This window comes from Adelges cooleyi, unplaced genomic scaffold (genome assembly GCF_023614345.1).
Source record: "Adelges cooleyi isolate 19-005CV unplaced genomic scaffold, UGA_ACOO_1.1 ACOO_flye_CR_arks_rails_tigmint_CR_PRNA_376, whole genome shotgun sequence".
NCBI lineage: Eukaryota > Metazoa > Arthropoda > Insecta > Hemiptera > Adelgidae > Adelges > Adelges cooleyi.
In genome coordinates, this window is record NW_026096053.1 from 6,651,985 (window position 1) to 6,668,647 (window position 16,663).

The 16,663-nt window shown below is 32.6% G+C and overlaps 1 protein-coding gene across 1 annotated transcript; it reads right to left on the reverse strand.

Annotated features, from left to right (window-relative positions):
- LOC126840671 (protein yellow-like) lies at positions 1–6,977 on the reverse strand. Its single transcript, XM_050576558.1, has 6 exons — positions 6,523–6,977; positions 3,436–3,557; positions 3,153–3,371; positions 2,826–3,071; positions 2,420–2,724; positions 1–1,181 (listed from the first exon to the last, which is right to left on the reverse strand). The coding sequence occupies exons 1-6, from the start codon at positions 6,713–6,715 to the stop codon at positions 965–967; spliced, it is 1,302 nt and encodes a 433-aa protein (XP_050432515.1). The 5' UTR covers positions 6,716–6,977; the 3' UTR covers positions 1–964.
- Between the last annotated feature and the right edge of the window lie 9,686 nt (positions 6,978–16,663).

Genomic DNA, 16,663 nt, shown 5'->3' on the forward strand with positions numbered 1-16,663 from the left:
TTATATTAAATTATAGTGTTGTAAATTTATTAATTATTGCATCTTAATCACGATTATAAATAGGAAGAAAATGATAAATTATTATTACCTATACCTATTATTAATCAATAAAAAAAATATTTACAAAAAAAATATATATAAAAAAAATCCTTACAATTAAAATATGCTACACTTATTAATCGATTCTGCGTTGCTTTATAATTCATTGTTTTTTTTTAAAGCGTGTGGATAAGAAACATGTGTAAAGCGACCACTTGATGTCAGCTAAAGAGTGTGTTTTCCATTAGCATAGACATACTTTTTTTTTTTGAGCTGCCCTAGTGTCCTAGGCAATACGTTAAGAACATTAAATTGTACTTTTTTTTTATTTTTTGGGTAGCCATTCATCAGAATATTGCATATATTTTCAATGTGTTAAATTTGTATATATCAGTATTTTAATCATAAAGACACTCACCTAGTAAGTTGATCTTGTAACGAAAATTAAATTTTTCTTAGTGAATAGTGGTTATTTAAAATAATAGAGTAATCAGGCCATAAAAAGAACCTGATGGTGATGACTGGAATGCTAAATATTAAACAAATTCTGATTACCCGGGTAGGGTCAGCCCAACATCATGGCGACACTCATCACGAAAACTATCAAGTTTCATTTAGTTAACGAAAAACCACACTTTAGTTTAGCCATGCTGAAGTGTTGTTTTTCCTTAGCAATGTGAAATTTGACGTTTTTCGTAAGAAGCGTCGACCGTCATGGCTCAGGAAACACGCAAGGAATTTCAAACGTTCAAGTTGACAACGCTTCGCCACAAATGTAACTTGATATAATGGCATCTAAATAACAGCATGCGGTGTAAGTTTTACAGGTACGGTTAAATGTACATTGCACACAAACACACGCACACCGCTCAACAATAAATTATAGTTCTATATGTATAATGTATTCTCGTGGTAGCGAGCCGGATCATTTGAACAACAATAGAGAGTTGTTGTTGAAGCTGTACGGCAAATCTGGTACCCGGACTATCCGCATGAGCCTTATGTTTACTTCCCTTTTGTCCAGAGTTCTCCTGAAGAACTTCTGAAGCCTCGTCGATATCGCCCAAATGGCACTCTGATCCCGATCAGCTGACCTAATGTCCAAAACGAACTGAAGCTCTTCCGGACTGTAAGCCAACACGCTGCGGATAAAAAAACAGAATTACAATATATTAATTATTATTGCGCAAAAGTGATCGTTTCATTTGACAGAATTTGCACGTTTGAAATATTATATATTTACACTATAATGTGCACGCAGTTTCAATCGATAATCATTTGCTAGCTACATTGTGCTTTTTAGGGCCATCCTAGAAAAAATCGGGGAAAACATTTCTATGTCTACTAATTAACAGTGCAACACACTTAAAAGGACTTTTGTTCGTGTAATATTGTTTTCTGACGAACAATTTGATTGACTCTCAAACGTTGGATTAAAAGTAAATAGAAAGAAACTAGAAAGGTACTTTGCACATCAGTTTTTTTATGATTCGATGCCGTGCCCTCACGGACACATATTGTTTCATCGATAATAATAAACAATACAATACGGACAGGATATAGTCTAGAATATTCTGCGATATTATCAATGATAATTACTATAATAATTAGAATTTGCTAATGATTCTTACAATGAATCTGAAATATACTACAAACATCAAGTGTTAAATTATTATATTGTAAATTCGTAAATATAAATATTAAATTAATGCGGTGTATTAGTTTCTCCAAATTGTTTTTAAAGAAATACATCATTTAATTGTGTTTACAGGCCTGTTAACAATCAACTAACTATATTTTTTTCGATTTGTGTATAGAAAATATTATAATATATAAGTGTCCTCAATAAGCACCGCTAGAGAAAATTCTGTCGAAGTCAATAAATTTTGGTATTTGAAAAAAGAGCAATCGAAATCACAATGTACTTGTGTATTCTTTAGAATTACCGCTTCATGCTTTTTCCCAATCAAACGCCTTTGAGTTTTCATACTTTGTAGATATTATAAATATCGAATGCAAATACACAATTTATTCTTGATAATTTCAATCCATAAAAGACAAAAATGCATATTAACTTAATATTACTATAATGTAAGACAGGAGTTATAGTATAGATATACATTAAAGAAATGCAGGGAAAACCGATTGTGCTTTCTTATCTTCGAGAACCTAATTGTATACATTGGTACCAAAAAGAGCTTTGTGTGACATTTCTGACAAATTAACTTGCATTAATCTGGCAAATTAAATTTATTTAAAATTTGTATTAGTCGTAATTACTGAAATTTTAGTGTTTAGACAACTTGAACTTTTTAGATCTTTTCCCATGTTCACAAGACCTGGCTGTTAATATCTAAGTAGTTAAATGCGATCAACTAACCCGTGTTCCACAGATCCCGGCACCCAGCTAGCAATGGCCGTTTCGGACACCGGGCTGAATATGAGTGCCCCGTCCTTGGGGTCGACGGCCAGGGGAGCTGCCTGTGAGGACTTGTGACCGACCAGCGATACGGGCAAGTCTGAGTCGTCGCCAAGATTGGGACCGGATTTGAGCGCCGAAGTGGGCACCGAGAACAGGCGGTCGGAGGCGAACGGCTGGAAGTATAGACGGCGACCGACCGTGCCTATAGGCGACAGCGCCAGGCCGATGATGCCGTCCATAAGGGAGAATGGTTCGCCAGCTACCTGTAAAACAAAATTTTAAAACGGATATGCGTTGAGTGACGACCTTAAAAACACATATTTTACGACTGGTCTTAAGTAAATGTAATAATCGTGTCGTTTACGTTGAAAAGACCGAAATCCGGATCGGGGTACATGAACGGGTGGGTAAGTCGCCAGGCAGTGTCCCTCCTGGCGTCGTACACCAATAAACCGGGGTTGGTGCTGTCGGTCATGTACACGAACATGTTGTCGCAGTCACCGAGAAAACCGTCTTGTAAGTGAGACACGTCAGTTTGGTCGTCGATTACCAAATTGGTCAGCAGCGAGTTCTTCCTCAAGATTTCTGGTGGCAAGATCACGCTTCTCAGCTAAAACAAAAAAAACGCATTTTGATAGTTCACCCTAGTTAACGTGCAAATCTAATATGATCATTAAAATAGTTAACCTACCATCCGATCGGTTCGCATGTCGAACACCATCAACTTGGGAGGACACACGGTAGAGAACGTCTCAATGCTGTCCAGCACCCCGCTGTCCAACACCCACAGCCTGTTGCACCTATCAGCCCTCACTCTGAACACGGAAACCAGCCCGGAACAGTTGGGTCTGGGCGAATTGGCCAGGTTACCGCTGGCCGCTTCACTGTGCCAGTCCCAGTTCGGATAAGCCTGCAGTCAGAACAGCAAAAAATTATAAGTAATAATCGAATGTAAAATAAGTATCCCTACGTACCTGTAACAGTGGTGACTTGTGAGTTTCAAACGTTGCTCCCGCCCTATTCCGCGGTATCCACGCTAAAGTAGCCGGGTTCCCGTTGAACAGTCTAGGAGTGGTAATAAATACTCTATCCCAACCTAAAAACCATAAAAACAAATTTAATTTAAAAAAAAAAAGCTATAACATCATTACTGAAATTAACACCAACTTAAGTCAATTAAATCAATATTTTGTGTGAAACGATTTATAAAACAATATTTCAAAGCATTTACGCTGACAGACATAGATATTTTAGATAACAATTGTAAAAATATCCAATAATATTATTTTTTTTAAACTAAAACTATTATAATTCACTTGTGTAACTCCTGTTAGGTCTCGTCAATTTTTAAAATCTCAAAGATTTTCAAATTAAACATTTTCTTGACTATTATAATATAATATTTTATTACATTCAAATTTACAAACAAGAAGCCCGGAGGTAATTTTGTTCATATTTATCTTGCACGCTGTTGTTGACTAAAAATGGTGATTTAAGTATATAATAATAAAATGTATTTACTTTGGAAATTTTAGCTGGTTCTACGAGATCAATAAATAAACAATACAATAAATAAACAATGGTAAAATCATACCATTAGCCATAATGTACTATGGTAGTAAATTAAAAATAAAAATGTTCAAACGCTTTAGGTACAACGTTTTTGTCCAATAATAATACAAATAATCTAATATCAATCATAAAATGTTATTTTGTTTTGACTCTCATAAACAATCGTTATAAGTTATAACACATAAATAGAATAAATTGTAACGCTTAATGTTTTAGTTTTAGCAATCCCTGATAAATCTCTAACATTACGGCGCTATCTAGCATACACTTGAACCATTAGCCTTGCACTTGCAAACCGCTATGCTATTAACCGCAGCGAATCTTGTACGGTTTTAGACTTTTAATGTTCTTAACTATATTAATTATAAACGCCCTTGCATAATGTCTTATTGGGTATTGGGTATTACACCAATCAGCATGGTCGTTAATTAATCACAATTTAATAAACCTTTAATGTTTGTATAGTTTTTGAAATATGATGTATTAATTCTTACAGCAATATACAAAATAAATATTTCAGAAATATCGTGAACTTTTTTATTTTTTAATATGTTTGGCCATTAATAGTTCAAAACATTTTAATAACATTTTAACTACATTTTAAACCTGAAAATATTGATTTGTGCTGTATGAATAAAACTGTAGGGTGTATTACCCGATGATCTGACAGCATTTCTGTATGTATCTACGTCAAAACATCGTTAAACACCCTGTATATTATATTCAGAGAATATATTCGACAACTGTTAATAATAAATATTATAATGTTATTTGTCGAATAGTGCGTCGAAACTCGCGTGGTTTAGGTACTGAAGCGTTATGGCTTCTATGATATTCTCATTATAGCATACTAATTACTAATAGATGATGACTAGTGTATTTTACACTTAAAAATTATAACTGTACATAGATCATATTATTATATTATGCAACGTAACGCTTACAATGTTATGTTATGTAAAGTATATTGGCACTTGGTCGTGTTCCAATCCGTTTAACTATCGTCATGTCCTCGTCAGTGCCCTATGTTCGTTAGCATAGATATTTTTATTATACTTAATTGCTTTTACATAACCACTTTTAATACAAAATAAACTCTCACACAGTACTATCTGATCTTAATTGTTTTATAACTCTTTAAAATTAAGTAAAGTAAACGGGGGAAAATATAGTTTAGTTCAATCGGGAAAACAAGATTTTTTGATTATGACCACCGAATAACATTTCCATGAAATAAACACCTAAATAAATCAACTTTGATTATATTCGACTAACCAAATGATTATGTTAAAGTAAACACTAGTCAGTAAATATAACTACATAATCTGGTTGTCATAGACTCAAGCCAACACCTGTTGATGTAACAATCTACTTTTTCCGTGTAAGCATCAGGTTTTTGTTTTTTGAGATATTATTTAAACTTGGAAATGAAAAATCAGTAAATTATATTAAAATTCAACAGCGTTCAAATGCAAATGAATTTGATCGATAGAGACGCTAATACTAAAATGTCTGTTTTATGTTAGTTGTGTTTACTTGATGTGCGAGTAAGAAAAAACAAATATATGTATCAACATTCTTTTTGACTTGTAGAGCGAATTAATTTATAACTTTACTGAACACATTTCTTTAATTATCTAACATTAGTTTAAGTAATAAAAACGAACAAAAATCGAAAAATGTGTATTGATAGAAATCGTCCGAGACGAGATATTCAAGTGTATCAGACTCGTTATGAAATGTTCCAAACGAAGTTTCAACTCAAACACAAACTATACTGCCTCGAGATTATTCAACACAATTTATAGTAACTTTCTACAAAAACAGCGTCGCGTTGTACAAAATAACAATTATTATGACGTTATTTCTTTCTCGAATCCTATAATAACGCTAAAGTTATTTTCTTTCACGATATCTATATGTTAACGATGTCTTGTAATTCTCATTTATGGAAAAAAGCAAAACCCGTAAATATTTCATTTTAAATAAACATTAACGAATAAAATACATTATTAATACATTAGTTTACACGAATGAATAAAGCTCGACTGGGGAATAATGATTCATAAACGGATTTGGAAAACAATTTCTCGCCATTTGTAGCACAGATTTACTTTCTATTAAATTGCTTCTCCCATTAAAAAAAATTGCTACATCGAAAATCAAAGTTTTTGAATTTAACGACTTAAAAACAATAGCGTGATGGCATAACCTATTCACAGATGGCGTTAGATTTGTCTTTTTTTTTACACTCGGATTTAGCCAGAGACTTGAACGGTCGAACGTGAATAATAATAATAATGTGTAGGTACTTTATTTAAATCCTGCGCGGTACTCCATTGTACAAGTTCAAACTCAAAAAATATAAATAAACAACATTTAAACTATACCTTTAAAATTGAGATATATATTTTTTTTTTTGGAGTACGCTATCCGTTAAAATTAACAAGGTGTAAGTATTAATTGACCGTTAAAACCGATAGACTCACCGACTTCGAATCCCGTGGGCACAGCCACTTCAGATTTGTAGTCTTCGGCGTTGGGATAGTTGAACGGGATGTCGTACCTGAGGGTGGTCCACTCGTTGACGGTCTGCAGGGTGGCCTGCAGAGCCGACGGCGTCCACGACAACAGCAAGAGCAGCGACAACGACAGCGACGGCGCCACAGCCATCGTGGACATGGCTTGCCAAAAAAGAGTTTGGAATGGTTCAACGACGAACGTGTGCGTGTGGCAACAACTACGCTATAATTATTATTGCTGTCCGGATGAAACGTTCTAAATAATATCAGCGAGACTCTTATTACGGTGATAATAATAATGCTGACATATTATCCACACGCTGGGCGAGACGCACGTGCGCGCGAACTGAGCTGGACCGACGAGTGAGCGCGACCGGGACGACTGGACCAAAGCGCGACGTCGACGGAACTGCGGCCGTGTAACGCAAGCGAACGTTCTTCGTCTGCCGAACGGATCGCGGACGCTGAGGACCGGTCGCCCGCCTAGTGACGACGCGGCGCTCGAGTGCCTGCCCGCCCAATTACCGTAAATCGGGTCACTCAAAGGACCGGAACCGCGGGAAGCGACCACCAAAGCAGCGTCAAGGTCGCGGTCGGCGTTGCAGTTTTCTCTATTCAGGTCTCTGTCGCATAACAGGTATATTATGAAGTGTTAACTTGATTATCATTTTATGCGAACGCGACCGGTTGAAAAACTCATTTGTTTACTATACTAGTGCTAATAGCAGAAGAGCGCACAGTGGCATGTACTTTAACTACGTTGACACATTACAAATGCGAAAAGAAAATGTAAAAAAAAAAGTATACAGACCAACGCACTATACTGGGTCAACACAAGACGGTAGTTTTGGAACGCAAATATTTTTTTATTAAAAAAAAATATGGAATAAAGGGGAAGTTGATTTGCTTTTAATGTTTACATCGAAACTTAAAAGCGCCCCTGCAATAAAGTTTTGAAGCTACAGAATACCCGTTTGTATTTGTCACACCCCCGTACGAAAAGCCTTTTTTTTGTAGAAGAAAAATTACGGAGCTACGAGGGGGCACGAAAAGGGGTATGAAAAGCCCATAGGCCATATAAAAAATACGGATGATTAGGATGTAGATATTGTTATGGATAACGAGATTTCGACACATTGAGGAATAAAAGATGGGAATTTACGAGTAAAAATAGGAATACAAGACTAAAGGCCAAAAATAGGAAAGTATTCGCGAATAATAATAAGTTAAGTATGTAGACATCGAGTTTGAAAAATGTGGAGTGTATTAAAAGAGGCAAGGGTAAAGGTGTTCATCTACAACTATTAGCTTTACTCGAGGGTGATGTATAAATAAATGTATATACCTAAGCGAGGTCAAACTTCAACTTTTTTAAATTTTATTTAAAAATTTCTGTTTATTTACAATCTATACAATACATAGTACAATAAGTAAATTTGAGTATAGAATAATAAAATACACGTGAAAAAACATGAGAGGAAACCACATGTTAGTAGCACCTCTGAACTTCAACATAAGTACACAATAATTTCGGGAAATGAAGATTGAAGTATATATTGAAAAATGGTGTTATGGTCGACTGACATCTTTTTTGTGGTGTTTGTTTGTATAACTCTCAATAAATGCACATTCAACAAGCCTTTCAGACGAAAGCAGATAACACCGCTTTAAAGCTTAGGTTGAAAAAAAAAACTCAAACGATTCTATTTTGCTGTTGATAACGTTACTGTTAAGAATAGTTTTGAATGTAAATTGTGATTTACTGATTACTTATAAGCAGGTTTAAAGGGTTACAAGCAGATTTACAATTTAATAATATTAATATATACATGTAGATGAATACAAACGAAACAATGAAATAATTTGTTACCTTAGAGAAACACATTGATTGCCAAAACCAGAACTGCAATCAACGCGTAGAATTGGCTGACGAAAAATGTTTCGTTTAGAAAATAATATTCTATCGCCAAAACCCAATTGCGTCCGTGCCAAGCATGTTTTTGTCGCTTTAATTCCGGTTTAAAACAATAACATAACACAAATAACTCTATAATTTTCGATAATACATATTTTACTATTAATTAGTATAATAATTATTTATACTGTCAATAAGCGCTTGTGTAGTGAAGCATGTAAGTTGTTCTAATACAATAAGGGTTATCATTATGAAAAGAATGCAAGATTCGTCTGGACCCGTGATCTAAAAGCCTTTTTTACCAGACTGCTTCTGGTAGTGGCTTGGATTTGTTAAAGGAATTGATCGTGTACTTATAACTCTATTGACTTACCAATAATTATCAACCGTTATAGCCGCCTGACCCAAATCAATCACCACCCAGAACAGTCAATCTGACGTTTTTTAATTTAGTGAAGCTCTAGTAAAACTAATGAAAGTGGCAAAGCTCGACAAATTTTGTGTATTGGTAATTGCAATGTCTTTCCTATCCATTCCCAGATGTAAACCACAAAATATCTAATATGCTAATGCTATCACGTCCGGCGGCGGTTCTGATGTGTACGTGCAATTGGACTATGGTATTTTACTTTTACACTTTCCCGGAGACTTGTGGAGCCCTACATACGCCGCCGCAGTGGATTCCATTCAAATAAATACGAATGGTTTTTCGATTTCCCTGCGTCATTATGCTAAATTGGTCGGTCGAAAAAAACAAAAACATACGTACCAAAGACGTCGAAAATAAATGTTGTGGTCATATTGAACTAGTATTAAGAAAACATGTGGAGGTACTTGCTATCATTTAAAGTAGAATAATATACCAACACCTCCTCAGCTTCGTATCGAAGATAAAATAATTATAGTTAAGTTATTATACAGCTGTAGTAGAAAACTTTCTTGAAACGCGCTAATGGCAGCTGTATATTTAATTGAATAGGTGTGTTTTGTATGGAACCAAATAATAAGGTCATCGACAGCCGCTGCTGTTGTTGGATATTCAGACAGACGTAGAAAAAGTTTGTAATAAATAATATAATATATTATATTTGGTCCATTTAACGACATGTTCTAGTATAGTTCATGTATAGTAAGAGACGAAAATTATTTGAACAGGGATTTATAAAGAGAATTAAAAGAAACATAGTCTTATAGTGATTAGTTACCGAGAAAACAATTTCAAACATAAATGTTAATACTTACCTATATTATAACTTTTTTAAACTACAATTTTTAATTTGAAACTTTGTAAATACCAAAATAGACAAAATTATTATTATGACTTATAATAATTAATAAGTATAAAAACATTTTTAAAGAAACATTACTTTGTCAAAATAAACAAGATATATTATTGCTGATCGAGTACGTATGGTCAATGCTGCAATATAATCGCACGAACAAGATTAATCGTACATCTTTGAGAAAAAGAATAGGTTTTATTTTCGTAAAGAACAGATACGAGAGGCAGCGTATTAAGAGGAGTAATAATTAATTGAGTCGACATCTTGTAGGATAGAAAAAAAATGTTAAATAGGCACCTGATATTTATTTGATTCAGATTCCTTCCAGCTTGATTGTTAATTGTTAACTAGAGTTTATCATATTTTTTTTGTTTTAAAAAATTGAGATCAGTTCTACAAGTATCCAAAAATTATTAATATATGCCTCTGTTCATCGTGGTAACGCATAATTTAATCAAAATATATTAATGACTATGGCTAAGAAAAGAGTTTAATTTAAAACTGATTTGTCATCGCAGAAGGGCCAAAAGGTTCCGAACAACACGCTGTTCATTATTAAACATCCGAAAACAAATATATATTTATTATAAATTCTTCGTCGTTGAATATTACATTATTTTTAATTAAAAGTCGTCTTCAGTTTTTGATTCATAATTTAATATTATTTAAGTTATATTTTCCAATTTCAACTTCCAGGCCACGAATAAATTAATACATGATTCCGTCCATTGGATGAGCTGTGATGTTAAAAAACTTAATTTTTAATTAATTATTGAACACATCGTGGTTATTAATCGAGAAAAACTTTACCAAAGCGAAATGTTTAGCTAAGAGCTTTTGTTATTTTAATAAATATATATTTTCTTGGCCAACGGTGTTTTCGCGAGTTTCCATAACTTTGTAGATATTAATAACACTGTAGTAAATACGGCTGACACAATTTCCATTTGAACGAGTTTTCGACAAGTTTCGAATAAAGATAACGCATTATTTTAGTATGATGTAGTTATAGTTCTTTAATTTCCAATCGAACGGAAAATTGTAAACTAAACATTATAATTTACAAGTTGAAAATTAAATTTGAAAAACTTATCCGTAACTGCTATGTATGTATCTTTGTATATTTATATATTTTACGTAGATGGGAGGTTCGAATATATATACCTGTACGCTCTGAGAGATTTTAATTAAAATTAAACGAACCATGCATGTAAAAAACAGTCAATATTGAATATTATCAAATCGTCCATCTTGCTGCAAATAATTATTATACATAAAGCGAAAAGTATTATTAATTAATACCGTGGAAAGTTTTGCGCGCTTTGCTAAAGTCAATAAGTAATAATAATAATATATATTATGTATGCTTGCAGTATGCTAGTAAGTACTATTCTTTAAAATGGTACTTCTATAAGAATTATAACATAAATAGTAATCGTAAAATACATACAACGCAAAACAGTTTTTACATTTTACATTTATGTACTAGTTTTTTACTTTCGATAAGTAACATATTATGTTTTTATTTTTTGTTTTGTATTGTTTTTTTTTATTGTAATACAAAATTCTTGTTAGAAAACATAATATAGTATAGACCTATGTCTGAAGGTACATAAATATAATTGGTAATTCCCTACACACTAACATCTCTTTTAGGCTACTAAACAATTGTAACTCGCAATTAAAAATCAATTGGATAACATTACAAGTCGTTGGTTGGACAAGCGTTTGGTGAACCAACCTGTACGTATTATGCGTAGGATATTTTGTTTATGTCCAAAGTTGATGTCAGGTGGAAACAATTTCTGTAAGAGCTGCAATGGGAACGATATGAAAACGAGCATTATCCTAATGATGTGGGTTTGGCGGAAAACTTTTTTTGTTACCTCGACGTCATAGAAGTAACAAAAAATTTGCCAACACTGCACATCCGACAATCCCCCAGTAGAGAAAACGACAAAATAATTTTGTATACCGTCGCGCGTGTCATATTATACAAATTGAAACGACCGAGCTCTTTTGGAATACCCGTGCGACTTACCGGCTCGGCAGTCCCAGTCTTAGTGACAAGACTTTTTGTATATTATGCATAGTATACTGTCTACCTATAAATTTATCGGTAATATTCCTAATGGTCCCTGACCACAAGAACGGGTCGAACAATTCATTACTATGAGAAGCCTCGGTTGTAATCAACCCGACTGTTGTTGGTATACACACTATTTATACAAGCATATAGATTTTCTACAACGTATATATATATAATATAATACTATAACATGTAGAAATAAACAACTGCGACGCGAGCCGAACGGTTAACAATAAAGCCAGTGTAACACATAACGTGTTGAGAGAAATTCGTGTACTTGACATTAGGTCTTGGAGGTCACGCGTTACGTTGAGATAATAATATGTGTTTTTATTTAAATTATCTTTCCTCAATATTATCATATTATACTTCTAACGAACCCCTAGTTTCGACATTACCCATTCGAATGTGTTTCTTTTTTTTCTGCCCGCCGTATAGGCACCAAAGCTAAGTTCAAAAAGCTTTCACTTGTTGACCTTTGCCGCCGGTAAACAGCTATATGTAGGTATACCGTTAGCCGGTCGATCAATCACCAACGGCTATAGTGTCTGACATAAGCTCGGGGAATTGCGGCGAATAACCTTTCCGACCAAAAACGAATGCGCTTTTCCCGCAAAGGGGAATACGTTTAACGCGGTGTAACGCGAAGGGTAACGATTTGAAGTGAAAAAAGTTTTTGCGGTATTCACAACATATATACGATGTATATAATATACTTATTATCTGTGAGTATACACAATGAACGCTTTTAATATAAGTATTTTTTTTTCGCGTTGAACTAAAAACAAAAGTGGTATTAAAACTGCGCGTTATCTATTTGACAAACTACTCGACTTGAGTATATTGTTGTGCTTATATTTTTTACCTATACATCAGTATGCTAATACGATATGGCTCTTGGCGGTTTTGTCAGTGTGGCAAAATAGATTTGCCTCGTTTATGGTAGCAAAAGAAGTTTAAATAGAGTGTTCTAAATAAAAATAGTTTGCAATGGAAAAAGCGTCGAACTTGATACTACAGAGGCATCTAGTTTAATACCCACAAGCCCTGCTTTCTTGGGGAGGGGCATGATAGTTTTAAATACACAAACAAATAAGTACATATTTAGTCATAGATACAAGCACTTTACCGTGTTCAAACAAATGGAAAATGTATGTAGGTATTTAAAAAAAAATTTATTGTTTAAAAATTGTATTTGCTTTTTAGTAATTACAGATCAGAAATTTATAATTCTCGTTAGATATATGGATCTGAGGCATAACGAATGATGGTAACTTGAAGGGTTATAAAGGGTCTAAAGTCTCTATGTCCTCTTATTTGAATCCATGTTGACACTTCTAAATACTCACCTACACTCATTACACATTAGTTGTTTCAAGAAAATTACCACTGAGTTTGTTACTTTACTACTAATGAAACTTCAAACCAAGTATATTGTAAGTGTAAAATGTAGGTACCAAACGAACGAAATTAAAGTTTCAAAAAAGATTATAAATTACTTAAAATATCGTTTTGAAGTTTTTCTAAAAAAAAAGTTAAAACAAAAATAATAAATATTAACAAATATGAAATTAGATTTTACGAAAGTAGCGGAGAACACATTCGTCCAGACAGTATATACTATACAGCATAGAACTTTTATCTAATGTAAATATTTAAAAAAAAGTTTTGAAATGAAACTTCATCTCGGTTAAACAACAAGTTATGAAACGTATTCCCAAACTGTAGTGTAGGTACCCAAGCAATCTAAAGGGGACAAATAAAAATAGTTTTTTTGTATCTTTGCGGTAACAGAAGTACATATTATTATTATTATTATTATAGTTAATACTTGTGCATATTGCGTGTACCGTGCGAGTTGTGCAACGAAATAATACGATTTAAAACTCATTTGATTTAATTCCGGCATGTGCAATACCGCTCAGTAAGGTAATGAGTGAAAATATAAATTAATTAATAATAAATACCGTCCAACGCGCAACGCCTTGATCACAATACGTTGACATAACAGATATAATAAATATATGAACGATTACCAAACCGATACAAGTATCATATTCGTTATTATTATCATCGTTATTATGCCTATGCGCAGTTTTTGGATACGGAGAGAATCATCTGGCCCGGTGATTACTGCACAGGTGTTACGTTTTCCACGGGCGACTGTGAAACGTGGACCTTACATTTTTAATGAGAATAATAATGTTATTATTATTGTTATGACGGTAGCCGGACTATATACGGCCTATTTAATATATATAATGCGGTATTATATTATTCACTCATCCTCGGCCGTTATACAATAGTACCGGTTATCAATGGTTCATTGAGAAACGACCATCCCGGTCGGCGTGTACTCGCCTTGTTATTTAATTAATTATATATTATTATATTATACTTTACACTAGCATAACGTATAACTCGAACAATTCGGTCCAAAATTATTCTGGACTCTGGAGTGAACGTCGTGTGAATGAGACGGGTCTATCGCAATGACGAAAAATCGGTTGGAAATTACTCGTACATCACTGTTTGCATGTTATATTGCGTTTCAATGACAAACACATTGTGGTAATTGCGTTCGTTTGCCATGCAAGACCATTGTGTTGGACGCGCCTCACATCCGAAATATATATTTCACTGGGGACCCGTTTAAGATAGCCCGACGCGATATTATTGTGTATGTGGCTAATATGTCAGTGTGTGCGGTCGAACTTGTGTTTATTTTCCCGCGGGACTATGGATCTACTTGGAAACCGTTATGAGACAAGTTATAAGAAGAGTAATGCAAAACGCTCTTTGACGCACGGTACCGACAAATACCCGAAACAGAAATGACATAAAATCAGTGACAATTATTATTGATATCGAACAAAAACAAATTACATGTCTTCTAAATTTCAACTTATATAAACTAAACTTTACACGAAATCCACTTAAATCGTCAAAGATTTAATGAAAAGTTTTCAACTTTCCGCAGATTCTATAACTTATTGTGACACTAATAGAGCAATGGTTTAGTTTTCGATCGGTTATAAGTTTGACAGTTTCAATTAGCTGTAGAGTTATCTAAGAAAACCTGGATGATCAATTTATTAACGTACAATTAATTTATCATGTAAATAATAACATTGCTGTGGTTTAAATGTATTGAGTTGTCATAATGCATTTCATACAAAAATGTGTAAGTTTTTGAAACTTTAAAATAAAATTAATGTACATGTATAGTGATCATTAAATGTAATATATCATATTTTCTAGTTATATATAAATACACACAGCTCTCACTAACTTACTTTTTAAAAGTTAGAATTTTGAGCAATTACCTATTCAAAACTAACTAATTGTTAAATAATTCATATTATTTTTAGCAGATTTATATTGTTTTAATAAGCATATTTAAAATATAGAATTTTAAAATTTAAAAGGTTAGATATAAAATAACTAAAAGTTGTACTATTTATATTGGTATAGCTTACGCTCGGTTTGGAGCTTCTGTTCATATTGGGTCAGCAAGTTAAAAAAAAACAACAATACTCCAATAATAAATTGTATCTTTTTTTAGAATATTAAATACTATTGACATTTCAAGTTGATTTGATTTTTTACCAAGTACAATAACTTCTATTTAACTTAATAGTTATTATACTTATTGTATTACAATCCTTGTATGTTATATTTTAATATAAATTATATTTTTACTTTTTAGATACATTAAAAACATTACATTAACGATTTAATGTTTTTTTTATAAATATTTTTATAAATATGAATATTTAGAGAAAAAAATTGCCTAATAAAATAAAAACCTGATTTTGTCTTAAATGTCAATTTTAAAAATCTCTTTACAAAATAAGTAATGAACAAATTTTATAAACAGTCACATAAATAAAAAAAATATGATAATAGTAAGTATAGGTGTGAAACAAGAAAGTTGAATAAATTACACAACCATAAAAATAATATACACTGGGCTGTATAGGGAGTGTATATGATTGTTGTAACAATACTTGCATCCTTTTTTTTTACTAATAAATTTTACATTATTACATAAAATCCAAAGAAAAGTTATTATCATTAATCATGTAATGATTAATGATAATAACATTTGTTTTTAACGTAGTTGTATAATGTCCACTAGTTATGTATTTTATTTTATGGGTTAAGCTTGTTGTGTTTCTACATAAGTAAAACTATGTTTTTTTGAATTTAAAACTGATACCCTTATTGGTATTTTAATATATAATACAATTACTGTTTATTAGTTATAAATTATTGGCATTTCATTTAATAAGAAAAAAGTTATAATAAAGCTAGTTAATTTACTTAAACGTTGTACTAGGTATACAACATTATAAAAAAGAAGTGTAGTAATTATGACTTTTTTAAATTTAACTTCATGAGATATGTAAAAATATTCCATCAATATCTACTTGCCTTAACAATGGTTACACCTAAATGTACACAATAAAATGCAGAGATTAAAAAAATATTTTTTCTGGAATTTGCTATAGAACTTACTATTGTACACACATAATAAGCATACATACATTTGTAATTCTATCCGTCGTATAATTGTTAACCACGTGACTAATGCATCATATCGAGTTTCGACTATTATTTGTGTTATTATGATGTGTGTTTTGCCCATTGGTACTAAAATATTATACTTAAGTCGGTAGAACTACGCGTTTTATAGTTAAAAGTTAAAACAATTTATAACGTTTCGTGTGACAAGATCTGGATTGCAAATTTGCGTCACTGCAATTACATTAGAACTTAGACTGCATGTATAATTGAAGTCTAGTACAAAAATATAGT

What these genes read in the sequence shown, in the direction of transcription:
- LOC126840671 (XM_050576558.1), bottom strand. Translation starts at nt 6,715, where the DNA reads ATGTCCACGATGGCTGTGGCGCCGTCGCTGTCGTTGTCGCTGCTCTTG. An exon ending in GCCCACGGGATTCGAAGTCG is followed by an intron (nt 3,558 to 6,522) that starts GTGAGTCTATCG and finishes TATGGTTTTTAG; the next exon opens with GTTGGGATAGAGTATTTATT. An exon ending in ACATGCGAACCGATCGGATG is followed by an intron (nt 3,072 to 3,152) that starts GTAGGTTAACTA and finishes TTTTTGTTTTAG; the next exon opens with CTGAGAAGCGTGATCTTGCC.